Source organism: Anas platyrhynchos, chromosome 1 (genome assembly GCF_047663525.1).
Source record: "Anas platyrhynchos isolate ZD024472 breed Pekin duck chromosome 1, IASCAAS_PekinDuck_T2T, whole genome shotgun sequence".
Taxonomy (NCBI): domain Eukaryota; kingdom Metazoa; phylum Chordata; class Aves; order Anseriformes; family Anatidae; genus Anas; species Anas platyrhynchos.
This window is the reverse complement of record NC_092587.1, coordinates 192,314,462-192,334,598: the sequence shown is the minus strand read 5'-3', so window position 1 is coordinate 192,334,598 and position 20,137 is coordinate 192,314,462. Positions and strand designations below refer to the sequence as shown.

Below are 20,137 nucleotides of genomic sequence, written 5' to 3'. Positions count from 1 at the left end.
ATTGCACAGAGAAGTGTTGAAGGCCAGGTTGTATGGGGTCCCTGCCCATGGCAGGGGGGTTGCAATTAGATGATCTTTAAGGCCCCTTCCAACCCAAACCATTCTGTGATTCTATGATTTGGTGTTGTTTGGTATCTCTGCATTAGAAACCACTTAAGGAGCAATCTGTAGCTACCTGTTGGTAGTGAAATGATTAAAATATGTTTCCTATCAGATTATCTTACTTTTCTAAACTGCTTTCTGCATCTTTCAAAGTGCTTTCTACATCTATCAAAGTGCTTTTTGGCTACAGAGTTACAGAAATTGATTTTTTTTTTTTTTTGTATGAACACATTTATAGGTGTGTTTATAAAAATCTAAGGGTAGCAATAATGTTACTTAGCTGCTGGATGGAGATCTTATTTATTGAAATATATCCATAACAGTGGGTATAATTTTCAATCTTTTTAATAAAGAAAATAAAAATGATAGTGAATAGCAATTCTTTTTTTTTTTTTTTTAATCTCCGTGTAGCTATCCAGAGAGAGACCAACTGCAAACTATTTATAGTGCCTATTTGGAACCTGTACTACAGAAAAGCCTAAATAATCACCCTGTTTGGGGTTCTTTACCAAAAGTACATCAGCTAGCAGGATCTATGGTTCAAGTATATGAACAGGTATGGAAATTTAAATTTGTTTTTCATAGAGATGGAGAAATCAGAAATATATTTTTTAATAATCAGGTTTTTAACAAGAGAATAAAAAGGTTGATAAGTATTAAAATCTAAATTTTTATCTTTTTCATGAAATACCAATTTTAGAGCTACTTTTTGGAAGAGATTTGTAGGTACTAGAGGCAAACAGAGTAAGTGGTAAGAGCTCTTGCTTTGTATGACTTCGGTAAGTATTTATCCTATCTACACTTTCAGTTCCTGATTTATAAAATGTGGATAATACTATTTTCCTACTCACTGGATCAAGAGATAATGTTCTTTAACAGACAAGTTCATTACAAGCTTTAAGAATGCTAATAGGAGATGTGACGGTGGAGTCCCTTACACACATCAAGTGTGTATTTATCATCTGTCTTTGGCTGTATAAACTGTTTTTTAGGCACACAAGTTTATTTTATCCTCCCAGTTAAATTTTTAGGATCTTCTGTCTAGGAAAACATTTAAGTAGTTCTTTTTCTTAATCATGTGCATAGCCTAACTAGGGAAGGTAGGGGAGGAATGTAAATGCTCATTGTATGTTCCAAGAATGTATGCATGCCCCTATCTAGACAGAACCATTAAACAAAGCCTATCTTTATGACTGGAATGTAGATATAGTCACTGGCTGGCATGCACCAGTTGACATGATTTTCATATAATATTACTGATGAATTCTAAGAAATCTAAATCTAAATTTCATCATACTGGCACCAAATAAGTGATGATCGCAGTTATTCTTTGCATTAAAGATACAGTTGTAAACTTAAATACACCTTCTGGGTGAAGAGACAGTATTTCTGTAAGACATAATTTCTATTGCTGTTATTCATAAATATTAATATAATAATAAGATATCTGAATATGTAGCCATAATAGACTAATTTCCCTGGTATTTTAGAAAAATTGAAAAATATGTTTCCAAGTGCTTTAAATTTTAAAATATCACTTTCTTTTAATGACTTCTTTTTTTTTTTAGGTACGAGCAAAATTCACGGTTGATGATCACAGTCATTACCTTTTTACACCATGTATTCTTACTCAGTGGGTACTTGGTTTATTCAGATACAGTTTAACAGATGGTAAGGCATTTACTTGATTTTCATTGATACAGCAGTTCTAAAATAGCCTAAAATATTACTGATGTTAGTCTTACTGTTGACTTCATTTGCAACTTGTAAACCTGTGGTACTTTTTCTAAACTGTAAATTCTGTTATTCAGTAGAGAGGAAAAATGTCTAACGGTTCATTCTGTAACATAGTACGGATTTTTATTTTTTTTTAAAGTATGATGTATTAAAATACATATGGCATCTATATGTAGATTAAGGGAAGTAAGCAGCATGGGGTTGCATTTTCTTCTGAAGGATCTTATAGTGTCCCTCCTATTCCCCACTTATTTATATTTTTTTTTCTGAGACTACATCTTGTCTTATGAATTCCCATAGGCTTGCCTCCCATGCTTTTCTTTTTATAGCTGGTTGTGTAGAACTAGTGATGTCACTGGAACTACAGCTGCTACACGCCATCTATGACCTACTTAATAAGTGAATAAAAGCACCCTTAAACATATTTAAAACTGTATCATTTATATGAAAACTTACAAGTATCAATATAAAAGCCTAAATATTATCACAATTTGTGAATGCTTGATAATTACAGTCCAGTCTCAAAGTTCTTTTTTTTTTTTTTTTTTTTTTTCTAATTGGAAAGCGTGAAATTTTGAAAGGTATTCAATTTTGTGTGCTGTTCCAAATAGCCAGCCTGAGCTTCTTATTAGTCTCATCTTTGTCTTTCCTTTGAAATAACCATTATTACTAGGTTATGAGCAGTTCCTCCTTACTGTAGTTTAGCTCTTACCTTAATTAAAGTAAAGATTTACATAAAGGGCTTGCTTAAAGAATATAAAAGAGCTAAGAATGTTATATTTGTGTTCTGTTTATTTTATTTGATCATCAAATGGTATAAATGGAGCTTGGATGAAGTCAGAAAAGCTACACCGGTAGGAAGGAATGGGTAATCTCAGCCTCTTAAAAACTACATTGTTGTATCTGAAGGTGACAAATGCTGATGCTTTTTCAGTGATGAACAATACGGCATGTAATTTACTATACCACATCTCACCTTCCTTCTTCTGTGAAGATCTTTGTATTCTCTGGTGGTATTTTATAATACAAACAATTTGGGGGATTTATTTTTATTTTAGTGTGTGTTATCAGTCTTTCCCTTTAAAAGTCTCTCTATCTTTTTTTTTTTTTTTAATTACCTGGAATTTTATCTTTTACTTTGTGTGCAACACATTGTTTGTTTTAATGAGAATGGTGGCACTAAACTGGAGAACTTTCTTTAATAAAATATTTTTCATTTTATCTTGTAATGACACACAAAAATTTTATTTAAAAACACTTTCTAACGTGTTTACTCTTTCTCTTATTTCTTCCTTACTGATGCTCTCCTGCTGGTATGTAATTTCACTTACTCATTTTCAATCTCATATTTTGAAATGGGAGTTAGAGAAATGTAAAATTATTTTAAAAAATATAAAATCAAATCTCTCATTATCTAAATTTTGTAGGACCATCTACACAAACTGCAGACTATGTATTGGAAATCGTTGCTTATGAAGCATGCCGTTTGTTCCGTGACAAGCTTGTAGGCATGAAAGATCTACATGTATTTAATAATATTTTGATGAAAGTGTTTCAAAATGACTGGGACTCAGACGTTCTAGACAATATGGCAGGTAAAGCATTTGAGGTATATTACATGAGCTTGAAATATTAAATAAGAAATTGCCTAATAAAATTACCTTAATCAAGTTAGATAGTGCATCAGTTGAGGATCTGACGTTTTAAGCGTGTTTCATTTTATTTTCACAGATATCTTCTATGTAACTTGGGGAGCTTGTCAAGAGGCATTCACTACTCCAGGACAAGCACTACCACCACACGGGAGACCACTTGGCAGACTAAACTCAACAGACCTGAAAGATACTATTAAAAAAGTGAGACAAGATTAAAGAATGTACACAGCAATGATTCATAGCAGTGATTCCAAGATGGTTTTTTTTTTTTTTCAGGATTAAATACATAAGCTTACATAAGATTTAGGGTGGATTCTGCTTGGGTGAAGACTTGGTTAAGGAATTATTTCTGACATTTGGTCAAGTGAGGGAAAGTCTGTGATGCTATCTGGGAGGTAGCAGTAGTATCTTATAACAAGGTTGTTTTAAGAAATGGCTGTCAGTCACATTTGCTGTCCGTTAGGATTTACAGCAGTCTAATAGACAACATTTTGAGAAACACTGATGTACACTTAAGTTTGTTTGAGTACTAAAGTGTTTTATTAAATGTTTTCTTTATGAATTTGTGATTTGCAAACATAATTTCTATTTGAAGAAATACAAATACATTGTTTGGATATTTCACATGTTTTTAAACAGTAAAGTATAAAAAATAAAACTGATGAGGACATGCAAACATGTTACCTCTGCTAGGTTGATTGATTTTTCATAAGACCCTTGAGGTCATCTGCCCCGTATTAGTAGTGTTTGATGGACTGGTCTTCTAGATGGGAAGCTGCTCCCTCTCCTTAATGGCCAACTTGTGACCAATAGACTATATAGGAAATGATGACGTTCAGTAGCCATAGTAATCAAAGGTTTTTTTTTTTATTTGTGTGTGTGTTTTTTTTTAAATCCAATTCCACAAATACGTTGAAGATAAAGTTTTGCTGAGTATAATGAGGCCTGAATTTAATCTTAGGATCCATTATTAAATGTATTTGAGTAGAAAATTTCATAATCTGCAATTACACAGCAATTAGCTGCCTAAAGCACCGTTCTGTGTTTTGCTAATATTCATCTGTAGTCAGAGACACAGATCAGACTTTATTCTGACCCATTATTTAATTCTAATGAATTCAGTGGTAGATTTCTGTTCCAATACATGAAAGAATACTAGGAGATAGCATTGCAGGGGGTGTTGCATGATACCCTTGCTAAGGTAATGGGATCTACTCATTGCTGGAAAAGGGCAAACAAGGTATATAAATTCTATCATATAAATAATTTTTTTGTAATAAATGCTAGTGTGGCCTCTTAGGCCTTCTTCTCTAAACTTTTAAATATTGGATGCTTTCATATCTTACTGGTTGTATTTATTATCAATTAATTCATTTCTTTCTTTTTTTTTTTTTTTAATGTTCTCAATAGGGTGTTATTCATTATGGGCGAGACAAAAAAGAGATAGAGGTCTTACTGTTCCAAGAAGTCCTCAATTATATGTCTAGAGTGGACAGAGTGCTAAGTTTTCCTGGAGGATCACTTCTTTTGGCAGGACGGAGTGGTGTAGGTCGTCGAACAGTTACCTCTTTAGTTAGTCATATGCATGGAGCTGTTCTAATTACTCCCAAAATTTCCAGAGGCTATGAGCTGAAGCATTTCAAAAATGATCTTAAATACGTAAGTCACTCAATGTCTTACAAGTTGAAGGTTTGTAAGTGTGTATTTAGAAAAGAATATGGGAATTTTGAGGGACACAGGAGTGTTGTGTGAGAGCGAGATTTTAGGAAAAGCATAATGTCAATGGTCTAAATGTAAGAGATTTTTAGAAGGTCTTAGTGTTTAGAATGCATGCTGTTCTTCATAGCACTTTCCTGAGACTCTACTGTTTTGAATACTACAGCAGTTTTTCTGAGTGTTGTGAACATAATAATTCTAGGCTTATGCGAATGTTGGATTTTATTTTTATTTTTTCAAAGAACACCTAAATCCAACCCCCTGCCATTGGCAGGGACACCTCCCAAAAGACCAGGTTGCTCAAAGCTCCATTCAGCCTGGCCTTGAACACTTCCAGGGATGGGGCATCCACAGCTTCCCTGGGCAACTTTTTTGCCAGTGCCTCACCACCTTCATAGTAAAACATTTCCTCCTTATATCTAATCTAAAACTACCTTCTTTTAGTTTAAAACCATCACTCTTTGTCCTATCACTCCACTCCCTGACAAAGAGTCCCTCCCCAGCTTTCCTGTAGGCCCCCTTTAGGTACTGGAATGCTGCTGTAAGGTTTCCCCAGAGCCTTTTCATACTCTGCTTGTTCATAAGAGAGTAGCTGAATCAAGTGTTATTTTAATGATTGATGAAAGGATGCACACTGTTTAAAAATAAATGCACCTTGAAACAGGAGCTCAGAACTGCTAAAGAAAACTTTACAGATAAGCCCCCACAAAAAGTGATGCAACTCTAGAAATGAGTCACATCTAGGGCATAAATATACCCTACAAAAAAGTCTGTTTTGTTTTCATATTACCAAGTTGTACGTCTAGGGTAGACTGTTCTTTATATTTGATCTCATATAACTGAACAACGTAGTAATCTTTTGTAAATGTATCACAGTTTAGATGCTGTGGAAAAAACACAAAACAAAACAAAACTGTGATTTATAGCCATTCTGTTATTAACAAGATATACTCTGTATACTGAGATTAAAATACCTTCTCTGCTTGTAGGTGATGGAGCTTGCTGGCATCGAAGCACAGCAAGTGGTTTTGCTCCTCGAAGACTATCAGTTTGTTCATTCCACATTCCTTGAGATGATCAACAGTTTACTGTCTTCAGGTGAGATGAATCCAAAAAGATTTGGTTCTGCTTTTAACACAGAGTTGGTTCAATAAGGCAGAATTAGATGATGTTTTCCACCTTTATTTCCATACCAGATAGCTGATTAGCTTTCAGGTCAGGCTTGGCTAGAGTGAGGAAATGATTTGAAGTTTGCTTTGCTATCCTTTAGCCTACCCTGCAATATGAGTGCTTTTGACTCAACATTGCAAATTAAGCAACTTATTTCAAAGCATTTTTTTGAATAATATAATAACAAAATAATAATGTATTCAGCTCTATAATTTCCCTTTTTCTAATCAAATTCAAAATTGAGAGGTGTCCTAATGTTTTGCTAGATTGTACAGAGTAATTCACTTAGACTAACATCAGCAAAGCCCCCTTTTCTAAAAGTAACAATGTGATAAATAATAACAAATAACAAGAGTGACTTTACTTTGTTATCTAGCTTTGTTCCTTGATCAGAGGAACACTTAATTTGATTTATATGTAGTATTGAATCACTGTCTTTGGGTAAGCTTGAATGACTTGTAGAAGTATATTTCATTAATATTAACAAAGTAGGCTGTTTAAGTTAAATGGAATTACTATCATTTAATTGGTCATTTTCATGATATGAAAAGGATAGAATTCATGTGATGAAAATCATGAAAAAATGGTGGTAAATACTGCCATACTAAAATTTTGTATGCAAGCTGTTCAAATGAATTTGAATAATTCTAGTGTGTTTGATCTGACGTTTTAAATTCATTCTTCTAATAGGAGAAGTTCCTGGATTGTATAAAATAGAAGAATTAGAACCATTGCTATCTCCTCTAAAGGATCAAGCTTCACAAGATGGATTTACAGGACCAATTTTCAACTATTTCACATATAGTAAGAGAACAGAATTATAATTTATTACAAGGTTACAAAAGCGATATAATGGAAAAATAATTACTAAGTCTTTTTTGTGTATATTTTGAACAGCCAAGTAATTATTAAAAACCAGGCAGGAATAATGATTACAGTGTGATATGTGAGGATACAGAACTCTTAGCTTAAAATTCATTCCTCTATCTGATTTTTTTTTTCCATGAATGTTCTACAAAGGTATTGCAAATTCTGCCGTTGAAAATAATTAGAAGGAAGAAAGCTTTTGTCTCCATTGTTTTCTGGTTTGATTAGGTTATGTAAATCATAACAGAGTTTCCTTCTATTTGTCAATTTTACCTACAACTCTCTTTGGATTTTGAGTACTTACAAGTAAGTTCATAGATAGGTTTTTTAATTATTTGTATTTCTTCTTGGACCAACAAGAAGATAAAGTAGTTTACAAATAAATAAATTAATGTGACTGAAAGAATACAGAAATTGTCAGTCATAGTCAAGGGCCTTGGAACTAGTTCTAATTGTTTTTGTACTGATTGGAATGTAAACTGGTGGTATCCATTTAAATACTGTCAGCTCTTCTAAATGAAAAAATACTCTAATATGCATAATGAGAATATATAATCCTATATTAAGTTATTTAAATTCCATTTGTAAACATTCCTGCCCTACTGTGTTGTAGTGCGATAGTGTCTTTTTTTCAGAAATTGTTTTCTGGTAAGTATATGAAGGACAGTTGTATTGGAAGTAAATCTGTCATGTAGTCAGATTGATAGTTATTATATATGTTGCATTTCCTTAGGGATCCAACAGAATCTGCATGTTGTACTGATCATGGATTCTACCAATTTAAATTTTACAATAAATTGTGAAAGTAACCCAGCACTGTACAAGAAATGTCATGTTTTGTGGATGGAAACCTGGTCCGAAAACAGTATGAAAAAGGTAAAGATTTAAAAGTGTAATGTTTTTAAAGACTTAGACTAAGGCATTGTTTAATTTTTAGTAATTGTTTAATTCTGGACACCTTTAAACCACAACAGTTGTATTTAAGCTACTCTATAATTTCTGTTGTGTAGCTTTTTACATCTTTGAAATTTGTGCTGTTGTAGGTGTCTGAGAATTAATTGTTCTTTCTTACAGCCAACAAAACTCTTCTGCCAGACATAACAGGAAGTCATGTATTGCAGGCAATTGTAGAATTGATCTATAGAAGGCTCTAAATATTCTATAAATCCCTTATTCTGAATACATTTCTAATTTTCAGTCTTTTTAGGTTAACAACTAAATTGATTTTTTTTTTTAATTTTAATTCAAATTTTAATTTTATGTAACGTCATACAAAAAATCATTTTGATTTTCTTAGATACCTGAAATGCTTTTGTATGATTCAGATGAACAAGAGAAGACTGGAAAAGCACATAAAGAACTTAAGAAAAAACATTCAGGTAATATTTTGGTGGATCAGCTATTTGTTACAACTTTTTATTATTCACTTACTCAGGTCTTTGTCGGCCATAGACAATAGCATAGGTACTTTGAGTAGGATTTTGCCAGCATATTCATAAACTTCAGTATTGTCCACATGGGAGGCATTTTTCATATAGGAATATTAACTTGGAGAGAGCATTCTGAGTCACCAAACGTAGTCTCCTCTTTCACAAGAAACCACTCTGTATACTCAATTTTATAAACTGATTAAACTATAACTTGCTATGTTTTGCATCTTCCTTCTGTGTGGATGGTATTTCAAAGCCTCAAATTTTGAGGCATTTTGAAAGCTTTTATACTTTGTGGTCTATATGTTTTCATTTTTTCATTAGCATAGACATGCTTTCAGACGTTCATTATATTTTAATAATTATTTTCCTTTCAGAATACTTAGCAGTGGAGAGGTTTATAGAGCTGAAAAGATACCATCCTCTCAATCTTTGTGATTCCGGGCCAAACAAGTCAAGTTTTAAACTCTACTGTTCTGTTTATTTTAATGGCTTTCTTGTGAGCCTTGGGAATAGTGGAGAAATGCACAGGTTTGTGCACAGTGAATTTCAGAAACAGTACCAAAGGTTACACTTTGGTGGCAAAACTAGGGAAGGAAAAGTTAATGATGGTGCTAATACTGGTGATAGAATGGAGAATTAAGTGGTTCCTCAGAGAACAATTCAGATAGGATAAGTGTTCCCCTTGATGATGGGAAGAAGTTACTAATGCACAGGAAAAAAAAAACACAGGACAAAAATATATTCTTATAAGGGAGGGTGCAATGTTTAAACCATATTACTGTGGTCACTCATAAAAGACAAAAGCAATTTACCAAATTTTACCAAACCCATTTCAGACATATATGTTATTAATTATAAATGGAGATAAGGTAGAATATTGAAGGATTAAAAAGTTGGTGAAATACTATTTTAGGATTGGAATTTAGAGAGAAGTGTTCAGATTTTAAACATGTTGAAGGAATAGGAATGTCAGTGAGAATCTGGTTGCTGACAATAAATGGAAACGAGTTAGAAGAAAAGGCATGGTGTCGTAGATACCTTTGCAGAACATAAGAAGGGAAAAATATATAGGAAGAGAGAAGGAAACAGTTTTTGTGTATTGAATTCATGAATATAGTAGAACGTCCAGAATCATTTATCAAAAGGTGAGAAACATTAGACTTTACCATCAAACAGCAACTTTTGTGAAGAGGTAAGTTTTTAATTTGTCACTATGTATAATTGGAAGTTGCATTTTTATAGGCTTGAGATGAATAAATCAGGGAACTGCCTTTATGCACAGTGACAGAAGATGAAGTAAAAGAAATCTCCCCTGTACTCCACACCAAGTGGAGTATAGCAAATAATTAGAACTTCAGATAAGGATTTAAACTAGTATCTTTGGGCAGTAGTCGCCATGTACTCTCCATTCAGACAGTGTGATAATAAGCTCCTTATTCATCAAGAGTGGGATTTTTGATTTTTTGGTTTTCACCCACCTTTAACCACCTTTATGCTTAGAATTTGAATTTATAAGGCAGATCACATGTGATACCATTTAAATTCTTTCCAGTTTTCTGGTGAGTTGAGGTGCTACTTTATCAACCTTCTGACTACCCAACTAACTACTGTTTTTCTTTCTTTCTCTGAGAGTCAGTAATTTCTTAATAATTCATTCAAAAGCAACCTTTAATTTCTTTTATGGCAGATATTACTTTTATTTGTATAGATTTCAGTGCTCACTGTAGCCTATGGTACTGTCCAAGCTGTGGTGCCATTTTCTGGAATTAATTTTTTCACTTCTGAAAATCAGATCATGTGGAAAAAGCCCAGTCTTTTTCCTCTGGAGGAGACATTGTTACAAATCTAAGATTTGAGCCCTAAAGGGATCTGTGTAATACTGACTCTTCCCATTAGAGAGGCTGTTTTCCTTTGACTATGATAGTGCTTAGGTTAAGAATTGTTCTGTATCTTTTTCATCTGGAAGCCTATTCTGGCTGCTGCAAACTGCTTTCATGGAAAGACTCTCTGTCATATTTGGAATGTTGTTAATTCATATCTCAAACCCTTCTGTTACTCATCCCTACTTTAATATGAGGTAAGAATGATTATATTATCTGTATGACACTTTCTCTTGTACAGGTGATTCAGATTTTTTTAAGTCATTTCTGGCAATCCATGAATCATGTAAAATGTATGGAGCAACACCTAGCAGATATATGACATTCCTTCACATATACAGTTCAATCAATAACAGTAAAAGAAGAGAGCTAATAAAAAGGCAGAATCACTTGCAGGTATGTATTTAAAACATTTTTAACAAGCAGTCTTTCAATATACCATTTGGAAATACCTTGTGTATTATGAGCTGTAGCTACTAACACAGTTGTGTGGGGTGACTCCTGTTTGCCTGTACTCATGCTGTGGCTCTAAAAGAGGAATAAAATGAATCTTAATGGAAATCTCTGTTCAGAAGTTCTAGGGTTTAGAATTGTTACTTGTTTTCATTAATATTTTATCTCAAGCATGTATCAGAATGGGTATGTTTTCTTGTAAAAGTAAAAAGGACTTACAAGCACTTTAAATTTATTCACAATTTTATGGAATTGTGTTGCAAACAACACATCCATCTTTTGATCAATTTATATCTCTGCTTGTATACTTTTCCTTCCCTGTAGCTACCTACTCCATCCCTTTCTTTATATCTCTACAACAACTTAATTTGTGTGATTCTTGCATCTTCCTAGTTTAATAAGCTGTAAACTCTGTAATTTTGTGGTTACTTCTGTAGCTTTGGCCAAAATTCCCTTTTTTGTGTTTTTCCCTCATTTAATGTTTTGGAATTGATTTCAAACTTTTCCACACATCAAAACTTTTATGCAACCCTAGACCAAATACAGTTCACCCAAAGATGTTACTTTAATACTGTTCTTGATGAGTAACTTGCTTATTTTTTAAAAATTATTTGCTATCTTTTCATTAATGCTTTCTTCTTTGTTTGCTTGTTTTTCCCTTTTCTTTTTCCCTCATAATATTCCCTCCCATCTTTTAGGACATAATACTTTTGGCTTTTCCCTTTCCCCTTCACTTTCAGCTCCTTTTCCTAGTAATCCCTGGTACTATTCTGAAATCACACTTGCAACTTCTTGCCTTGAATTCTATATTCTTTTTATTCTGTCTGCTAATATTTTTTTTCCCATAGCTTACAAATTGCATAGTAAGCATATTAACAAAGAATTTAAGTTTGTAGTGATAGAAATTACTTTTGTATTTATAGAAAGATAGGAAGTTTTTTTCTTAACTTTTGTTTTAAGGAAGTAGCACTGATTTGTTTGTAACAAACACACATTTACTTTATTTACTAGTTGAATTCATTGGGTAGAGAAAAGTAATCATCTACATGTCCATGTTACATCAAATATTTATTTTATCTTTAATATTTTTTCAGATGTGTTGAAATAATTCTGTTTTCTTTAAGTACATAATTTAGAAAGTGTGAATAAAGAAAATAAACATAATTGGTTGAGGCTTTGTTTTATGTTCATCTAAGTTCTTTAGAGAACATACAAATATGTAGAAATAGGATAATATAGTTCGTTTCAATTTGTTTAATTACTGTAGATTTGCTATTATAGGAAATAAAAGTGTGTGGAGTTAATATAAGTCAACCAAAATGTTATTGAATTTATTAAAAAAAAAAAAAAGGGTTCAAGTTGCTGATTCTTCAAAACTTAGTTGTTTTGACGATTTCATTTTCAACTTTCGGATGTAGTAAAATACCTTAAACTGACGCATCTAGGATTGTCAACTCTCCTTTTAGAGTTAATTAATACCAGGAAAATGTAAACAATAGTGAGATGATGTGGAATATAAATTTTATGAAAAGTTGAACATGACAAATGAACCTAAAATCTGTTGAATTTTTTATTGACATAATTAAAAAGTAAATCATGTTTTTTGAGAACATGAGAGAGAATGGGTTATTTGTGACTCAAAGTTTACAGGTGAGAAGTAAACACATCTTTTTATAAAGAAATTAAAAATGAACTACGTTAGTCTACATCACTTTTAGTCTGTATGTATTATTTCTAACCAAAATTCATTTAAATCCACTTAAAATTCCTTGCTAAGCAATTGCATTTTATAAACTTTTATAGGCAGGTGTTTCAAAGCTGAATGAAGCTAAAGCCCTTGTAGATGAACTGAACAGAAAAGCCGGAGAACAAAGCATTCTACTCAAAACTAAGCAGGATGAGGCTGATGCTGCCCTTCAGGAAATTACAGTATCTATGCAGGTAGGATCATATAAAAAGTGAAAAAAAGAAATGCTTTTCTGTTTTCCATCTCCATAGCTGCCTGTGCTTGGTGTTCTTTTCAAGAAGTGCTAAACATGATGCTTTTACAAGAAGTTGCCTAAGGGACTGCATGAGCCTTGGGGTATGAATAAATTTGCAACAACAGAACAAAGGACCTTAAATCAGGTCTGAACTGATTGAGTAGGAAGAGAACACTACCACTTCCTGAGTAGCATTTACTGCTGTAGATCAGTCTGTAAGGTTTCCTGGAAGATCATAAATCCAAACTGATAGGTTTTTTGATGCTTTTTAAAAATAGGAACTTTCAAGAAAACACTGACAAGTAGCACTAATTATGTAAAAAATCCTGTTGAATTTGTAGACTATGATAAAGTATGTATTTCATGAGGTTCAGTCTTACAAAGTTAACCTCAGATAAAGTTAAGTAATTGTGTAGTGTTTTTCACTCCTTGAAATTTTTATCCTTCAGCTCAAGGGTAGACCTTTTCTTTGAGGAGGTGATTTTGTTTAGTAGTACATTCTCAGTTAAATACACTAACTGTGTAGAAAGTAGATCTCTACATTGATACTTCCAGAAATAATAAATGTAGGTGAAGCCATAATGAATCTGATCTCATTGCACTGTGTTTGTTTTAGCATTGGTTTAGTCTTGTCAGTCTGAAACAAGCTTAAATAAATAAGCTCAAAGAAGAGGTATTTTGATAGATATGCAGAGATATGAAAGAGATATGCAGTAAAGTAAATGCCTGTTCTTTCAAACCATTTGTTCTACAAGGTGCATTACTTTCCATTTTTACAAGCCTACTTCCTGTTAGCAATTTTTAAATATTTTTAGCCTCTGGCTGTTTACTGTATATGTGTTTGAATAGTGATGATTGGCTTGGTATATATTCACTGCTGGCCTCAAAGAATTTTTGTGCCATTTCTCATGACTTCTCTTTTAAACCTGTATCTGCTTTTGTTCAGTAGAGGAATCTGCTACCCATGCACATCTATTACGCTGTGGAACAAAAGTGAGGATTAAGCCAAAAGCAATGAAACATGATGGGTGATGGGCCTGTGGATATCAGAAAAATTATGATAGAATTGTGGCTCAGATTAGCATAAAGTACAGGTGCCCTCTGACATATTAATGTCACTTCAAATGTTCCAATTTGTGTAAGAGATAGGTCTTTAATACATAGGCACTTTTTATCTTCTTTCAGAGCAAGGCTTTTGACCTACAACTGAATTTTAAGGTTTTCTTACTCAGAGCTATCAGTCCATGTACGTTTGCATGAAATATCTAAGCTAGTTTTATGTAGTTAATGTTCTCTGGATAAGAATGACATACTTTTATGGATTTCAGTGACATACTGTCTATAGCTTAGGTTAAGCACTCAGAAAGATTATTATTAATCTCAGTGTTTTCTCTGCTTTTATACATTTCTTACTTTATGCTCAAGTTCAACTCAGATCAACAACTGCTGGTTAAAATACTGTATTGCATACAGGAAAATATATAAAAATATGAACTATGGGCTTCGATGTCTTGCATCTGTTAGTTGAATTAAGCCTAGAATATTACACTTTAATGCATTTATTTTATTTATTATTTATTTTTATTATATATATATATATATCAATTATTTTTATTATATATTTATTTTATGCATTTATCCTCCATTATTTGTTTTATGACTGTTTTTGGTAGTTCCTGTTTTTATGTTTACTGCAGGCTGTAAACTTTTTTTTTTTTAGTTTATATATTGGGTATTTATTTTTGCTTAGGAGTTCTGGAGTTGGCTAATGGTTGCTATCCCTCTGTGGTAGGCACAATACAAATTCAGGAAAACAGAAAAGATATAAACCTAAACAGCTTATAATATATGTGTAGGATGTCAGGCAAATATCCTTACAAACAAATAAATGAAACTTTACAAGTAAATCTTGCAATAGTATTTTTGGCTAACAGGCTGTAGCATGAACAGAACAATTGCTGCTTTTATGAATGTCACAGAGAAGGAGAGTTTCAGTGGTGTCATGAAAGAAGTAGAAATTTGAGCAGCTACAAAAATAAAGACAGGATGATGCTACTCCCAAATGCATTAAGTATGTTAGAGGCTGCCAGTCTTAAACTTTTAAAGAAGGTCTAACATCTTCATATGGAATGAAGAATCATAGGCAAGGGGACAAAGGTATAATAAGCATAAAAAACAGGTACAGATCTTGTCTGTGGTACAGTAAAGAAGGAGATGCAGTAAAAGTAAAAGGTGCTTATTCTGTATCATTTAGTTACATGAATATAAGCTTAATACTTATGCTTATTAATATTTAATGCTTATGTATGTATTTAAAGCTTATGTATGTTTTTGAAACTACCTCTCTCTTATCAAATAGTTTCAGATACTATTTGTGACTGGTATTATGGTATTATAATGAAGACTAAAAGAAAGGAGAACAAAATGTAGGATAAGATCTGTGTAAATTTGAAAAGTAAAGATATTTTTTACAGAGCGCTAGTGAGCAAAAAACAGAAATGGAAAAAATAAAACAAAGGATAGCAGAAGAGGCTGCAGAAATAGAAGAAAGAAAAAGAAAAATTGAAGATGAACTAAAGGAGGTTCAGGTAAGAACTAATACAGAAAAGTAATATTTTGTGGTGAGATTTTATTTGGCTTATTTAAGTTCTGCCACGCAAAATGATTCTGTACAATTTATCCTAATATTTCTTAAATTTTGCGTTAAATTATTTGAATATAAAAACCTTTTGGTATTAGAAAAAAGTTAATTTTGTGTGTCAGAATGCAGATTGTCACTTTGGCATTTAAATTGGCATTATATTTGATCTTAATTGAAGAAAGACTTTTCAGGTCAACTCCAGTTGCTATTTCTGTGGTGCCATGGTGTACTACAGCTGATCTCTGCAGACCTAATGGAATATTTTTGAATTACTAATCTATTCTTTAGACCTACTGTATTTATTCTCCTTGATGAAGCTGGTAATATCACAAAGCTTACACTATGAGCTGAAGGGAAATGGTTTAATGAGGGAGTTTCCAGTTACTACTTAATTCTAACAATTATATGTACTATATATAGATATATATATATATAAAATCCTATATCTCCTTTACCTGGAATACTGCATTCAGCTCTGGGACCCCCAGCACAAGAAGGACATGGACATATTAGAATGAGTTCAGAGGAAGGCCATGAAGATGGTAAAGGGTGGTCTTCTATGTAGGCAGGCTGAGGGAGCTGGGGTTGTTCAGCCTGGAGAAGAGAAGGCTCTGGGGAAACCTTACAGTACCTAAAGGGGCCTGCAGGAAAGCTGGGGAGGGACTCTTTGTCAGGTAGTGTAGTGATAGGACAAGGAGTAATGGCTTTAAACTAAAAGAGGATAGATGTAGATTAGTTATGAGAAAGAAATTGTTTACTCAGATTGGTGAGGCACTGGCACAACTTGCCACAGAAACGCTGTGGATGCCCCATCCCTGGAGGTGTTCAAGGCCAGGTTGGGTTAGGCTCTGAGCAACCTGATTTAGTGGGTGGCACCCCTGCCCACGGCAAGGTTATTGGAACTAGATGATCTTTAAGGTCCCTTCCAACACAAACCATTCTGTGATTCTGTTGCATACTGTTCTTCAAGAGACTTTACAGCTTTTATGCATCAGTTTTTTGGTAGAGGTATGTGTCTCGAGCCATTGATTTTAGTCTCTATTTTTCATCCCATCCATTTTAAAATTGTACTAAAGAATAAGAAAAAAGTACAGCAAATTATTTTTCTTTACTTTTGAATATCATAGGTACCAAGGGATCACATCTTTGCAGTGAAAGTACAAGTCTGTGGAGCCTGATGCCACACATCTTGGGTCCTGAGGGAACTGTCTGATGTAGTTGCTAAGCCTCCCTCCATCATATTTGAAAAGTTGTGGCAGTTGAGGTCCCTGGTGACTAGAAAAATGGAAACATCACTCCACTTTTTAAAAAGGGTAAAAAGGAGGAGCCAAGGAGCTACAGACCAATGATCCCCTCCTCTGTGCCTGAGAAGAGGGGTTGGAACTAGATGATCTTTAAGATTCCTTCCAACCCAAGCCATTCTGTGATCCTATGATTCTATTAAAGTAACATAGAACTAAAGGGTTTGGTTAAAACCCTTTTTCTAGACTTTGATAAATATGCAAGATGTGCAGGGTGTGCACAATCTTTAATAATTCCTTAACTTCTGTTTCCTCATTATTTTTTGGCTTTGTTGGTAAGGGTAAAAGGTGCCTGGATTTGCTTAGCTACTGAAAAGAGCAAGCTCTTGTGACTGTACTTCTTGTACATAGATATTCTTAGGTGCTTTTGCAAACAGTAATTGACATCGTTATTAAACCATACCAACAACACAATGAACTTTTAAGCAGTGGAAGAACAAATATAATTAATGGTATTATATACAAATATTTATGAAATACGGTGTTGAATGTAAATTTAGAGAATGCTAGGATTGAAGTGTGTTTTATATGGAACCGTACTTATCACAGGTAGCATTTTTGTTTTAGTAACTTTTGTACATGAATACATATCAACAGTATTTGGTTAGGTAATGAAATATTTAACGCTAACATGAAAATGTATGAAAGCCAAAACGGCAAACTTTCGGTTTCTCGTATCTTCATACATTTTTTGATATGTTTTTATGTTTTAAGCCACTGGTTAATGAAGCTAAGTTAGCAGTTGGAAATATAAAACCAGAGTCTTTGTCAGAAATTCGGTCATTACGGATGCCCCCTGACATAATCAGAGACATCCTAGAAGGAGTTTTACAGCTGATGGGGATTTTTGATACATCATGGGTGAGCATGAAGAGGTGAGGATTTTATTTAAGCTTCAACCTTAGACAGTAATTTGCAATATGAAATGCTTTCTGTTATATTCAGGAATTATGTGTGTGCAGAATTCTTTATATTTCATATGGAAAAAATCTTTTGAACGTTTGTATTTTCTTTACTTTTTACAGTTTCTTGGCCAAAAGAGGAGTGAGGGAGGACATAGCAACCTTTGATGCCCGTAACATTCCAAAAGAAATCCGAGAGAGTGTTGAAGAACTTCTTTACAAAAACAGATCATCTTTTGATCCTAAGGTAATTCTTTATTGCATTACATAAAATGAAATAAACAAACAAAAAAATACAACAAAAACAACCACCATCACCAAAAAAACTCTTAAGTCTTAACATTACATGCAGTTTGTTTTTTTTTTTTAAAAAGGTGAGCTAATGACAATTAATATATTGGTGATCTTTGAGAACAAATTTGGGAGTAGCTATATGGAATTCACTAGCTAGTAGAATTCTTAAATACTAGTTCCTTAGTTTTAAGAGGACAGTTGTTCCCTGGGAAGGAACACAATGAGTTTGCACTCATTTAGAACTTCCTTATCTCCTGTGGAGCTTCACAGTTGTAAAGATACACATTATTTTCTTTACACAGATTGATGGCCTACAATATAATCTCTTAGTAACAATATAAAAGATAAGTTTAAGAGAGGAGTTGGCTAACTGGCATATTAAAGTTGATAAGTGGTAAATCTGTTGCAATTATTTATCTTGTATTTCTCATGTACATCATATTTAAAGGACTTGCTTTTTACTGTTACTGATTTTTTTTCAGAATGCTAAACGAGCCAGTGCTGCAGCTGCTCCATTGGCTGCTTGGGTAAATGCCAATGTCCAGTATTCCCATGTCCTAGAGCGAATTCAACCTTTGGAAAAAGAAAAGGCTGGCTTGGAAGTGTGAGTTAGACACTATTTCAGGATAAATGTTCTCAATTCCAGTGTTGACAGGAGAGACTTAAGAGGACTCAAGTTGGTTAAAAATAAGAAACTGTAGCTCAATAACAAGTATTAAAATATTCATGCTGAGACAGTAAAAAGTGTGTAACATATATATATTTCTTGCCAATCACTAGTTACCAGTCTATGCTGAAATACGTCTGTGAGATGTGAACATTGCAGATATGCTTAAAAAGTACTCTGTCAATGAAAGCTGTGCTATAAGAAGTGTGGTTCCTCTCTCTTTTTTTTTTTTTTTTCCCTCAGGCATCACTAATCAGTGTCGGTTTCTCCTTGTAATTACAAAGATATGAAATATTCTTACGACCATCTGTAATTTGAGAAATATATACCGATTGTCTTAAAATAAAATATTGGAAGAATTTGATCTGATCTTTAAGAATACACTTGCATGTGGTTGGTTTGCATTTCTAAAGATATGTGATAAGAATTACTCAAAGCTTTTAAACATGAAAACAGATTTTTATTAATACAAATCACAAGAATTATCTCTGGACTATCTGTATATAAACAATTTTTCTGCTACAGTCCCCACCCTTTTTTTTTTTTTTTTCGAGATGCATATTCTTAAAATAAGCATTATATCTTTCAGTAATCTCAAGAAAACTGAAAGCAGAAAACAAAAGTTGGAAGATCTTCTGAACTCTGTTGGTCAAAAAGTATCAGAACTGAAAGATAAGTATGTTGTGTTTGTTTATTTCAAGATATAAATAAAAACATTGATGAATTTACAGTATGAATAATGATATTTATTATAAATAAATGGGAGAGGTGCAGAGTTCTGCACCTGAGGAGAAATGACCCCAGGCACCAGTACATGCAGGAGGCTACTCAGCAGGAAAGCAGCTCTGTAGAAAAGGACCTGGGAGTCCTGTTGGACACCAAGTTGAACATGAGTCAGCAACATGCTTGGCTGCATTAGACAAAGTGTTGTCAGCAGATTGACAAGTGTGATACTTCCCCTCTGCTCAGCACTGGTGAGGCCACACTGTGTCCAGTTATTGGCCTCCTTACAGGAAAGACAGACATACTGGAAACAGTCCAGCAGAGGGCCACCAAGATGATGAAGGGAGTGGAGCACCACTGAGGGGCTGAGGGAAGGCTCAGAGAGCTGGGACTGTTCAGCCTGGACAAGAGGAGGCTCTGCGAAGCATCTTGCCAATGTCAATATATACCTGAAGGGAGGGTGCAAAGAAGACTGAGACAGGCTCTTGTAAGTCGTGCCCAGTGCTAGGACAACAGGAACAAACTGGAACACGAGGTACTGTCTGAACACCAGGAAGCACTTCTGTGCTGTTCAGGTGATGGAGCACTGGCATAGAGGCTGTGGAGTCTCCTCC

At 33.6% G+C, this 20,137-nt stretch overlaps 1 protein-coding gene across 5 annotated transcripts in view; it reads left to right on the top strand.

Moving 5' to 3' along the window:
- Positions 1-20,137, top strand: part of DYNC2H1 (dynein cytoplasmic 2 heavy chain 1) — a 164,647-nt gene that overhangs the window by 41,037 nt on the left and 103,473 nt on the right. For 4 of the 5 annotated variants that reach the window (XR_011806518.1, XM_038175931.2, XM_072032742.1 and 1 more), the window contains exons 45-60: positions 514-658; positions 1,671-1,773; positions 3,267-3,434; positions 3,571-3,695; positions 4,905-5,153; positions 6,200-6,308; positions 7,071-7,184; positions 7,981-8,123; positions 8,545-8,626; positions 10,802-10,956; positions 12,817-12,954; positions 15,470-15,583; positions 17,652-17,812; positions 17,963-18,086; positions 18,616-18,737; positions 19,390-19,476. Coding sequence is in view for 4 of the 5 variants with exons in the window: in XM_038175931.2 (XP_038031859.1) it covers positions 514-658; positions 1,671-1,773; positions 3,267-3,434; positions 3,571-3,695; positions 4,905-5,153; positions 6,200-6,308; positions 7,071-7,184; positions 7,981-8,123; positions 8,545-8,626; positions 10,802-10,956; positions 12,817-12,954; positions 15,470-15,583; positions 17,652-17,812; positions 17,963-18,086; positions 18,616-18,737; positions 19,390-19,476 (2,139 nt within the window). In the remaining variant the exon portion in view is untranslated. The remainder of the gene's footprint in view (positions 1-513; positions 659-1,670; positions 1,774-3,266; positions 3,435-3,570; positions 3,696-4,904; positions 5,154-6,199; positions 6,309-7,070; positions 7,185-7,980; positions 8,124-8,544; positions 8,627-10,801; positions 10,957-12,816; positions 12,955-15,469; positions 15,584-17,651; positions 17,813-17,962; positions 18,087-18,615; positions 18,738-19,389; positions 19,477-20,137) is intronic. The other variant, XM_038175934.2, reaches the window with a different exon arrangement.